Consider the following 12296-nt stretch of genomic DNA (forward strand, 5'->3'; position numbering starts at 1 on the left):
TAAAAAGGCCTCAAGCTTCTGGTTTAGCCCATTAGGCCTAAAAAGGCCTCAAGCTTTTGGTTTCGCCCATTAGGCCTAAAAAGGCCTCAAGCCTTCTATTATATTAGGCCTAAACAGGCCTCAAGCCTTTGTATAGTAAGTCTTTGTATAGTGAAATCTTTGAAAGAATAAGCCAAAATAAAAGACAAGCAGTGCAATTTTTGACATAACATGTAAATAGAAAGTTGGTCATTTTAGTGGACTGAGGCAGAGAAAATGCCCTGTTTTTGTTGCTCCGCCCCCTAATTACTTATGGACACAAAAATCGAATGGCTACCTCAGAATGGGCTACTGACATGCCCTATATAGTTTGAAATTTTTTGGCTGAAGGATTCTTGAGTTACAGATTTTTCAATTAATTCTGAATTATTTTGAATTTATCCAGAAGGGTTCATTTGCATATAGCAGCCATGTTGTATGGAAAACTTGAAATGTTTTTGATAATTATTGACCAGGACACTCTTCTGAATTTTTTGACACCAAACACATGAGGATTGGGCAAAGATTGGAGGACTAGTACACAAAAGTAGGTTTCGCACATTTTGCAGTATTGCGAAAAATCTAAGTGGGCGGAGCTTAATAATCAAAATAGCCAAATGGTTTATTTGGACCCATAGAATCAGGAAAAAAATATGGCTTGTCTGGCAAAAATCTGGTTTAGGAGATACAGACCCAAACGCGTTGGCCTGCGCTGTAGCGCCCCCTTGTGGCCGACTGGGCTGATTTCTTGCGCCTGAGTAGCGGGAGGGACTACTACCTATTGACCAAGTTTGGTGTCTCTAGGACTTACGGTTTGGGCTGTGCATTCCGTTTCAGGGCAGAAAAATAATAATAATAATAATAAGAAAAATCTTGACAATTTCAATAGGGTTCAATGCATTGCATGCTTGAACCCTAATAATAATAAGAAAAATTCTCACAATTCCAATAGGGTTCAATGCATTGCATGCTTGAACCCTAATAATAAGAAAAATCCGCACAATTCCAATAGGGTTCTACGCACTTCGTGCTTGAACCCTAATAATAATAAGAAAAATCCGCACAATTCCAATAGGGTTCTACGCACTTCGTGCTTGAACCCTAATAATAATAATAAGAAGAAGAAAAACTCTAACAAAAACAATAGGGTCCTACACACTTGCGTGCTTGGACCCTAATAATAAGAAAAATCTTGACAATTTCAATAGGGTTCAATGCATTGCATGCTTGAACCCTAATAATAATAATAAGAAAAATCCGCACAATTTCAATAGGGTTCAATGCATTGCATGCTTGAACCCTAATAATAATAATAAGAAAAATCTTGACAAAAACAATAGGGTTCAATGCATTGCATGCTTGAACCCTAATAAGAAAAATCTTGACAATTTCAATAGGGTTCAATGCATTGCATGCTTGAACCCTAATAATAAGAAAAACTCTAACAAAAACAATAGGGTCCTACGCACTTGCGTGCTTGGACCCTAATAATAATAATAATAATAAGAAGAAGAAGAAGAAAAATCCGAGCAAAAACAATAGGGTTCTACGCACTGCGTGCTTGAACCCTAATAACAATAATAATAATAATAATAATAATAATAATAATACATAGAAATATTTAAAGAATATTTCAATGGTCAAAATCAGTAAATTAATTTTCATAGTCTACTGCCATATACAGTTTTACTAATCAGTAGACTCTTACCAAAGTGGACTTGATTCCTACGCTTTCAGCTGCCTGGAAAGCCAGAGAGAAGTTACGTCTCTAAAAGCAAAAAACAACACTCTGTCAGAATGTGATAAATTTTTTCAACTGCAGTATATTCTAAGATTCTGAGATTCCAAGAAACATTTGTAGATACTTGTAGGTATACTTATTATGTGTCAGTCCTAATGCAGTGCTTGCCTTGTCCAGGCTAGTGAGTTCCTGATATGGTATATGAGCTGGTAGGTATGTGTGAAGAACAGCACAGAAGGCCAGTCCATCATTCCAGCTGCTGCTGAAGTTGGTTATATCAATGTTCTGTTAATCAGGCAGAAATATTGGAATACCTGAATAAAACTGGCAAAAAAATACACTGAAATACATTTGACACATATCAAAATAATGCACACACATCTTTTTGTTAAACCTGGTTCCACAAAAATTGAAAAGTACTTGGTCTCTTAATATTACAGAGTTATATGCCTGTTTCATATCGCGGCCATCAGGTCACACCTAGACCAAACAATAATATTACTGCTAGATTATACATCTCCAAGTTCTCAAGTTCTGAAGAGAAGTGTAAAACAGTAAGGGTATTGTATGCTTTGGTAAGAACCATATACTTATGTAAGGGTGTAACAATACATTGTGATACTGTGATGGAAAATATGCATCATGGAGACCTGACAATGCACTGTGGAGAATGGGCATTCTATTAATTATAAGAGTTAACAAACAACCAGCACCAATCAACAACCCACACTGGCATGCTCATGCTGTGCAACAGCTTACTGTTACACTCTTAATAAGCTTGTGATAGAAATTTCACTGCATTTCCAATTTCAAGCAGGAGCTTTTGTAGTTGACACCATTGCCTCCTTATATGTAAATGTTGAAGCTGATTTTTTAGGGTAGGCTACCATTATCTTGGAGAGTTTCAGCCTTGTTTTTTTTTGTTGCCCTTATTAAAACTTCAATATCTATGTATCTAAAAGGTTAATCTATTTCATATTAAGCTCAGTAGGGATCACTGCATGTAAGTAATTCATTTGAATCATTTGAATCATCACTTTTTCTGCTAATATTTCTGATAGAGAGATTGCAGTCTAACAATTTAAATCACTTCCTATTGTTTTTAATAGTTGTATGAAGTTTAGATGAAATATCTGACTGGATTAAATATGCATTGCAAGACATGTATTGTTGCAATGTAGTGCAGTAACAGTTACATATAACTATATGAATTGTTGTTTTAAATCTTTGTCCTTGCCCAAAGGAAAGAGTTAGGAGGCCAGGATACTGGCAGACAGTCTTATTGTAGAGCTTTCAAGTCACAGCCTAGACAATTCTGACATAAAAGCTGTTATACAGCGCAGTTACAACTGCAACATTAATCTTTGTTGTAGCAAGTCAAGAGACACAAAAGTACATCTTCCAATAGTAACTGTATACAGACTACAGAGCTAGACGAAAGTCAGTATTTGTAAATTCTATAATGTGCTTGATGACTTATTAAAATAATTTTGTGGGTTTTTGCAAAAACAGTAACACATCTACATATAACATATACATACGCTGTTCCATGTGATACCATGCTGCACCTAGTAGTTCAACAAACTGCAAAGAAAAATGGAGAGGCTATCCTTGTCTAGTACTAAAAAAAGTAAACTGAACATTTTTAGTAAATTTGCAATGGCTTTTAAACTATTGTGTAAACATGCCATAGGAAGTGTCTTGTTTGAAGCTGTATTTTGATTGTTGTTGGTATCCAAATCGCCATTTCTGTGGTTGAGATCTTCTGCACCCTCCTTACATCCCCTGGGCTGCCAGAATGTTCACTAAGCAAGAATACGCATCACTAATGAATAAAGTCAGAAGCCTGTACCTGATAACCTTCTGTCTTTTTCTGACACCATTTTAGTAGTGCATTCCTCTTGGAGCCACCATACTCTCGGGCCAGGGCTGACAAAGGATCCTTCCTCTCCTCTCTGAAAAAAGAAAAAAACATTATTTCTGCTTGTACTCAAGCACTTAAGATTTAAGTTTTAAAAAAGCATAAATCAAAATTTTCATTCTATACATTTAATGGTTATTTTTGGGGTATTTGTTTTGTCGCATGGTGTGGTAAGCAGGCAAAGCTACATGTAAATTATATGCTTCACAAACTTTGAAATATATTTATTCTGACGATCACTTTAAAAGATCTAGAAAAGATCTTAAATGTTCTAGATCTAGATCTAGCATGTTCAAGACATCACTGATAAGTTACACCTGATGGGTTCAGATTCATAGCCCGATAATCTACACCACTTTAGGAGTTCATTATCATATGGCAAAGTGTTGTGGCTGACCTTAGCTCCCTTTACAGGCAAATGCAACACACAGTCAATAATGTACTTTAAAAGCAGACCTGTGCGGCACGACTAAATGTTTGACTAACAATGTCAATTATTTACTTACATGTTTTTGCAGACTGAAAGATATCAACAATTCACCAGTTTTCATGTGTTTTCAAAAAGTGGACCACTAGTTGCCACTATCATAATAGAGTGTGGAACTGTTAAGTGTTATTATGTCCTCTTCATTTGAGACCAATTTTTCAATAGGCTTGAAATCAGGTAAAATGCTTATTTTCCCATCAACCATTTCTTGATTGTTTTAAAGTTTTCTGAGTGATTGTCCCATTGACAAATCCTTCTCGTTCAAAAATGGTTTGTTGGTTTCAATGGCCTGATTCTTTTGAGAACTCATGGTGCCACTGATCGTCCTGAGGGTCCCAGGACTACTTGCAGTAAAGCATTTTTGAGCACACCAAGTGCTTCTTGTGAAAGTGTCAAATACTTAACACACTTCAATTCCCTCTTCTACTATTGTTACGACTTTCTTCCCTTCCAAATAGCTTGTTAGCACGTGGTGTTGTCTAATTCTAGTGTTTTTGGGATAATCTCATAACACAAACAATCCTTATAGTTATTAAACTCTAAACGTTGGAACTACCTTCCTTCTCTCAACATCCATTTCACCATTCTCTCCCTCTTCTTGGGAGAGTAATCACTGTTTCAACTGTATGGGATTCAATAATAGCTCTGAGAGTGGATATTGGTATTATACTATTATATGATTGGTATTGTATTATATTACAAATAGTTTGTGCTGATCATTAAGGGTTTGTTCATTTCTGTTGTGAGTTCTTAGACTTTCTCCATGCTGACTGATGACAAAAGAGTTTGTTTTATTTTTGTTTTTTGTTTTTGTGTTTTGATGAGTGCTTTGATAATTGTATAGAAAAAGAACATGAAACAAAAAGTAAACATACTTAAAATGTGTACTAAAACAAGTGTAAAGAAGTATTTTTTCCAGATGCCAATTACTCTTGCTCAGGTTTAACCTTTTTCAATTTAGACTATTTTTATTAGTTCAAACATATTAAAAGTATGAGCAACACAAGTTTTACACATCATTACCAGTGAGACAATTATCACATTAAACATTTAGAATATAATTATAATTTGGACAAAGCAAAGTGAGGACAGAGTAAAGTAGGTACCGTAGGCGACTACGTGCTGTAGGAGTGACAGAGGCTGTCGGGGATGAGGAGGGCAGGGAAAGAGAAGACACTGCAGAACTTATGGTCATTAGAGAGGGGCTGGGCCCACTGTCTAGAACATTTAGATCCTTCTTCGCCTCCTCACTGCTCCTTCTAGAGACTGGGAAGCAAAAGGATATATAATAATAATAATAATAATAATAATAATAATAATCTTTACTTAAAGAGTACTTTTCATGCTGGTGGCAGCTCAAAGTGTATATAGATGATAAAGCACACAGATGATAAAGCATGACAATAATAGAAGAAACTCTATTAATTTAAAACCACGTAAGACAATGACACAGATTTAATTAAAAAGATAAATACCAAAGAGATGCACAGTTTTGCTAAGGTAAACAGATACATTTCCAAATATTTCTTATAAGTGTGCACTGAGCTTGACTGTCTAATTAAAGGGGGAATTGAGTTCCACTGTTTAGAAGCACAATCACCAAAAGAGGCCTCTTCATGTTTTTCTGTATTTTACAGAATATATTTGCAGAAAGCGAGTATCTGCAGATTTACGATCATGTGTTGGAACAGACAGACATTCTGTGAGGTAAGCGGGTGCTCATTCAGAGCCTTGAAACTAGTAACAGAATTTTGAAATCTGTCCTAAAAGACACAGGTAGCCAGTGCAATGGCAGCGACATGAGCTCTCTTGTAAAAATGCATGTAACAAGTTTACATTCCTCTGAGATGGGAAATGCACCTGAAATGGCTTTCGAAGAGTCCAGATTGGAGACTCTTTGGAGAACAGAGGCAGGACGACTCCCACTGGCTGCTCGAAGTAGATGCTCACCTGCAGTGAAAGAAAGATAAGAGCAAGCGTGCAATACAACAAGCATGTCTTATGTCATTCTAAAGTAAATAAAATTATTTTGTTTTGAAGCACAAAAACAGCACAAAAACAAATAAAACAACGTAGAGGTGGCTTGTGTTCACAAAACCCATCCTTGCTGGATGTTATTAATAAAATAACATTAAATATAAATACTAGATAAAAATATAATTAAAATAAACACAAAAGATAAATATAAAAATAAATATAAATATAAAAGGAAGAAGAGAAGACAGCAAGTATTTGCTTATTCCACCCTAATAAAGACCCTTTGATGCTTTTGCACACCTACTGCATATCCCCCCAAAAGAGTAAATGCTCTAAAACATGAATATAGCTGGCTTTTTTAGTATATAATAAGGATATGTGACTTGCGTTAAGAAGAGCTGCAGGCGTACCTGACATGCTGATGTCAGCATAGCTGGGTCTTTTCTCTGTGAGGGAGGAAAGGGGCATTGCAGAAGACAGAGAGCCTGTGACGGAATGCCTCTGTAAATAACCACAAACCAGACAGTGTGAATATCAATAAATCATTAACCCTTTAATAACAATGCAAAATGTGGCTAGTTACTGTTGCTATGTCTGTCAAACTATCAGCTCAGGCTGCCTGATTGCATCTGTAGCACTTGTGCTAAAAGCTTTGATGTCATTCAGTAGCACAATAAAAACTTTGGGGACACACAGAGGAATACCTCTGAAGACATTTTATTATACAAACATAAATTACTTTTGCAGGCTCACATGCTCACATTTTTGAGAATAGATAAATGTTGCCCAATTTAAAAAAAAGGATTCTAAAAACCATGTCACAACGGGTGTAGTCAAGGAATAGCCAGTGGCATCGTTCTGTGAAGCGTAGCCATCCTTCTGGCCACCCCGGTTAAACAAAGTCAGTTATCAATAAAGCAGTAACCGCAGAAAAGTTCTGATACTTTGTGTGAACGGTTTTATGGTGAAAACCTGCCATTAGGGTAGTTACCAATGGTTTATGATCTGATGCTGCACTCATTAATCAGCACACACAGGCGAGTGAGTACAGCACAAAACCTTAATGTTTTTCTTGTTTGTTTTGCTTAAGAAAGCTGCTGACATCTACATTAGGAAAACATTTAAAAGCACCTACATAAATCCTTACATCAGTGAACTGCAGTATTTTTGTTGTGCTCAGTGTGGATTATTGTAACATTACTGTTTACAAAGTTTAGCACAAAGTATAAATAGTAGTAGAAATAGTAGTAGTAAATAATATTTTTCACATAATGAAAAACAGTATAAAATCACTCCAGAGTGAAACTATAAAATTAAAAATGTGGTTAACCAATTATTACTTTGTTCATCTTCATAGAATTATGAGCACATTAATAATTTGGCTAGTGCATTCAGCAGTGCTGCTCTGTTATATGAAGAAGGCTGCATGATGGTAAAATGAGGTAACTATCAAAAATGAATGAAAACTACTAAAATTTACTGTCGTATAGTAACGTCTATTGTTTAGACATTATAAGATGAATACTTCTTACAGCAAAGTATCTATTTAATGATGCAGTCTAGATTTCATGCTAATGCTTGCTGCCCTGCCAAATATTATTTTCTCCTAATGTTACCGCATACCCTTTTTTCACCCTAGCAGTTTGCCACCCCAATAAAATAGCTAGGTCTAAATTTGCCACCCCATTGAAAAGGTTTTTGCTTTGCCCCTGATGATAACATTAATCAGACCAGGGACATTTTAGCAACTGGATGTTACAGATGTCTTTAAATCTTTCTCAGTTTAATATATTTCCTTGTACTCTTTGAAAGACCTGAGTGGGCAAAAATGCTGTAATGCTGTATGTTTTTTATATATGTTTTAACCTAGCATGCTTAAAATCAGTTTACTACCACTTCACAAACAAATACTAGTAACACTAACGGAGGTAACAGACAATTAGCAACATGTGCTTATCTTAGAACTTCTTGTACATATTAGTTTTCCATCACTGGTCTGATTATTGTCAGAAAACTCAGTGGTCCGAGGTGAAACGGCACCCATGTAGCAAGCTAGCCAAGTAATTGTATTATTTTTTAACAGCTTGACAAAGAACTGACATTTTTAACTGCAAACGGCATGTAAACATTCTTCTGGAGGGCACATCATGTTACCATTAACAACTTTATTCATTTTTGCTTAGAAAACTGCTACATAGAACTGAAGGCCATGAGAATAAGCGGAAAGTAGTTGCCACATAGGACTACACAGCCAATAATGTCTCTCTATTTCATATGTAACCATAACTGTATGGCTGGGGTACCTGTATAGGTGATACAGCAGCCGCAGGAGGGGTCTTTAGGGGGCTAGGACTGAGAGGATTGCGTGTTAAGGATGTAGCAGACACCGTGGTTACAGCAGCAGCAGCAGCAGCGGCAGCAGCAGCAGCAGCAACAGCAGCTGCTGAAGCATTCATACCTGGGCCTGCAATCACAGAAAAAAAACAGATCAAGAAGCAGCTTCAAAAATAAAGAGTTACAAAAAAACAGGCTAAACAAACTATTTGGAATATGAAACTATTTCAGATCTTGCATTCTTTTGGGAATGCAAATCATAAATCATGTCACCTGGTTTAAGTCTTAACAGTGAATAAAGCCACGGACTATGATGTACTCTATCTAAATTAGAAGGTGTATTATGGTGTATTGTGTGTAACCTTGGGAGGCACTGTCGAAGCTCTTGATAAGAGTTTTGACTGTAGGTGAGGGCTCAGAGGAGGTGGAGGAACGCTGACTTAGCCCCATGCCTTGCCTCAATGCAGCCAGATCCCGCTCCACGGCATTCATATAGTTATACACACGGCCACGCTCTTCATCCTGTCTGCAAGGTTTAACAGACATACAACATTAATTTGACATCCTACCATCTTTGATCATATTTAAAGAACCACTGTTCAGGTAATATTCAAGCTGTATAGTCTTCAACCTTTTATGCTCTTGTGACATGAGTCTTGTCATCTTTCCTAGGTTCAAAGTACCACACTACTATGTATTTTGGCTATCTGTGCTGTTGAGAGTGTTGCTTTTTTTAGTGATAACATAGGGGAATGCCACAAATGCTTCTGCAGTTCATACCTATAGGAATTACCTTGTTAATAGGAAGTTGAAGTTTGTTTGCCTATTTCATTTATTTATGTTTTAAAAAACATTTTCATCACTTGGTGCATCATATTGCATAACCTAGAGGCGAACTGAAACATTATCGGCTAAATCTTTTGAGTGTAAGTGAAAGTGTGTGAAAGTGAATGTGCACCACTGCTAGCCAACATAACACTGCAAATCCCACAGAAGAATTAGCTGAAATTAGCATGTATGTTTACACCTATAATGTATTTTTCTTTTTATTCGAAAACATTGAAACCTACCGTTCGGTGACCTCAGATGAATGCATGTTATCTCACGCCAGAACTTCTGTCTTACTCTCAGAATCACCAATTCACTGCACTAGCATCACTGTGTATAATTATCTTGTGTTTGATTTACCATAATATTTATACACACACAGATCATTACGTGAATAAAGCTAATATCATCTGCATTTGCTACGAAATAACAGTAACACTTTCTATGAATGTTACATTTGTAAGCATTTATAAACACATTTATAACATGTTATAATGTATTCATAAGGCATTATAAACATGGTTATAAATATTTATAAAAAAGAATTACACTGAATTACACTTTATTGCCATGTTTATTATACATTATGAATTGTTAATATAATGCATTATAAATAGTGTTAATAGTGTTCCCAGCTTTGAAAGCATAAAGTAAAGACAAATACCAAGCTAACGGTGGTGTACATTACCTTTCCCACATTGGGTAAAACACTGATAGCAGCACTAGTTTGAACTCTGACATCTGAAGCCTGTCATGTGCTTTACTGTGTGTGTTTTAGTGTTTCAGTAAATCCTTCAGTAAATACTTCAAGTTGAAGCCTCACTCTTAACCCTGGAGGAGGCTTTAGTACAGCATGCTTCACTTTACTTAGAGCAGACAAATACGACTTATGAGCTCTTATAATTTATTAAGATCAGTACTTTTAATGTATTATGTTAACAATTCATAATGCATAACGTATAATGCATTTTTCTAAATATTTATAGCTATGTTTATAATGTCTTATGAATGCATTATACCATGTTATGAATGTGTTTATAGATGCTTACAAAGGTGACATTCATAGAAAGTGTTACCGAAATAATGTCTTACTTTTGGTTTTTAACCTCGTCCAGCTCTTTGCAGAGTTTGTCATTCTTCTCTTGGGCCTCTTGCAGGCGACGTCGCAGGTCACCTATCTCCTCCTGCGCTTCAGACTTGATGTCATTGGCAATGACCACAGCTGTCTGCAAATCAGCCTGAAACTGCCGCCACTCTGCAGACTCCTCCTGAATAAACCAACAAACACAAGACATAGTATGTAGATAGTCATGGAAATTCCATCTGAAACACTGCTAAATAAATCTTATATTAACAGGAAAGCTTCATCACCATCAGATGTATAAAATCCAAATTGCCATTTAAACCATTCACAGGAGCCCCCTTTCAAGGCTACCATTATTTACATAGCAATCATTTACAGCTACAATGTAGGCATTACCCAGAAACCCAAATAAAAATTTATGATCCAACAAAACTTCATTAAAATACACTATATTCTGCTCTACTCTTGATAATAAGAAGCCAGTGCTCAGAAGTAGAAGAAAAGGGCAGAGAAAGGTTGCCCACGAGTACAATAACCATGCTCAGAGTGTATGAATGTTGGAACATCAATGTTGGCAAATAAAACTGGAAATATTCCAAACTGCATTTGCAGGAAAACCATAAAGGCGGCCACACATGGTACTGGGATTAACATATCTCTCCTCTTCATTATTCTGCAGGATTCCCTGTGGAGTTTAGCAATGAACACACATTTGCAAATTGTTAGGTCTTAGTGAGATGTGTACTTTGAAATGGTTATTGTTTCTTTATTTTAATCATAGAAAGAAATATTATAAAATTATTAAATGAGTACTAGATTGCGCATGTATGAACTTGAATAATTATTTACCTACAGACTCTACAGATTGTTTTAAAGCTGAATGAGACAATTTGATTAAAATCCACAGACAAGTCCAAAAAAACTCCTTTTTTAATTTCATTTCATTAATAGATGCGTATTTGATAAAATGTCAGGCTCAGTGTAATCCATGATTTGAAGTGATTTATGTTTTTTTCAAGATAAAACTTATAGGACTTATTCTTGTTCTTTTGAATAGCACCACGTCATGGCCAATAAAGGTCAAACTTGACCTATTAGAGATTGCCTATGTGGACACATCAATCAATTTTTCTGACTGGTCAATGCTAAGCCCCCCAAATGCCTGTTGGCCAATTGTGGCAATATTTCTCCAATGATTTCGCTGTTCTTAACATGTCACTTATAATATTCCCCAAGGATGCAGCATGCAAAGTTTAGCCCAATCGGGCAAGCTTTTGTTGAGAAACAGTTTTTTGGTTATTCTAGCTCCCCCTTTTGAATAATTTGTGTCAAACTTGGTGGGCTTCCTCAAAATCATGTGGGATATGATACTTTTAAGATTCATGAGAATTGGTCAGCGGGAAGCCCTCCTGATCTGTAGCCATTTATGTGAATTAAGATAAACCCAGAAGAGCTTAATTGGCATGTTGCAGCCATATTGCTTACAAATATCCACATTGTTTAAATAATTCTTGACCCCTAGACTCCATGAACATTTTGAGATCAATACTGTGTGGACATCCTGAAAAACCTCAAACTAGTATAAAAAAACTATGAGTGCAGAGCTAGACAGACCCTGTGGGAAGTTTATGTGGAATAAATCAAGGATTTATGTAGAAGCAAGAATATCTGTAGGCCTCATGGTTCTGGAGATATGAGTAGCTGGGGGAATACTATACCTAACCTCCAAGTTTGGTGTTAGGATGACTTACAGTGTCTTCTCAACAGTCAGTTTTAGGGAAGAAAAAGCAATATAGCTGCAAGTGGTAATAAGTGGGTCCAAGCATGCCCTATGAGGCCTTCTGCAGTTTGAGCCCATTAGACAAATAGCAGTTTGGGCCTTATTTATAGACAGAGAGGAAAAAAC

General features: G+C 36.2%; 1 protein-coding gene across 2 annotated transcripts in view; it reads right to left on the minus strand.

Moving 5' to 3' along the window:
* The window catches only part of specc1la (sperm antigen with calponin homology and coiled-coil domains 1-like a), a 52234-nt gene that overhangs the window by 17150 nt on the left and 22788 nt on the right, over nucleotides 1-12296 (minus strand). For both annotated transcript variants that reach the window (XM_036562804.1, XM_036562805.1), the window contains 9 exons: nucleotides 10399-10574; nucleotides 8841-9004; nucleotides 8448-8608; nucleotides 6555-6645; nucleotides 6028-6117; nucleotides 5274-5433; nucleotides 3612-3714; nucleotides 1928-2044; nucleotides 1727-1786 (listed from right to left, as the gene is read on the minus strand). In XM_036562804.1, coding sequence (XP_036418697.1) covers nucleotides 1727-1786; nucleotides 1928-2044; nucleotides 3612-3714; nucleotides 5274-5433; nucleotides 6028-6117; nucleotides 6555-6645; nucleotides 8448-8608; nucleotides 8841-9004; nucleotides 10399-10574 — 1122 coding nt within the window. The remainder of the gene's footprint in view (nucleotides 1-1726; nucleotides 1787-1927; nucleotides 2045-3611; nucleotides 3715-5273; nucleotides 5434-6027; nucleotides 6118-6554; nucleotides 6646-8447; nucleotides 8609-8840; nucleotides 9005-10398; nucleotides 10575-12296) is intronic.

Source organism: Colossoma macropomum, unplaced genomic scaffold (assembly GCF_904425465.1).
Source record: "Colossoma macropomum unplaced genomic scaffold, Colossoma_macropomum, whole genome shotgun sequence".
NCBI classification, from domain to species: Eukaryota; Metazoa; Chordata; class Actinopteri; order Characiformes; family Serrasalmidae; genus Colossoma; species Colossoma macropomum.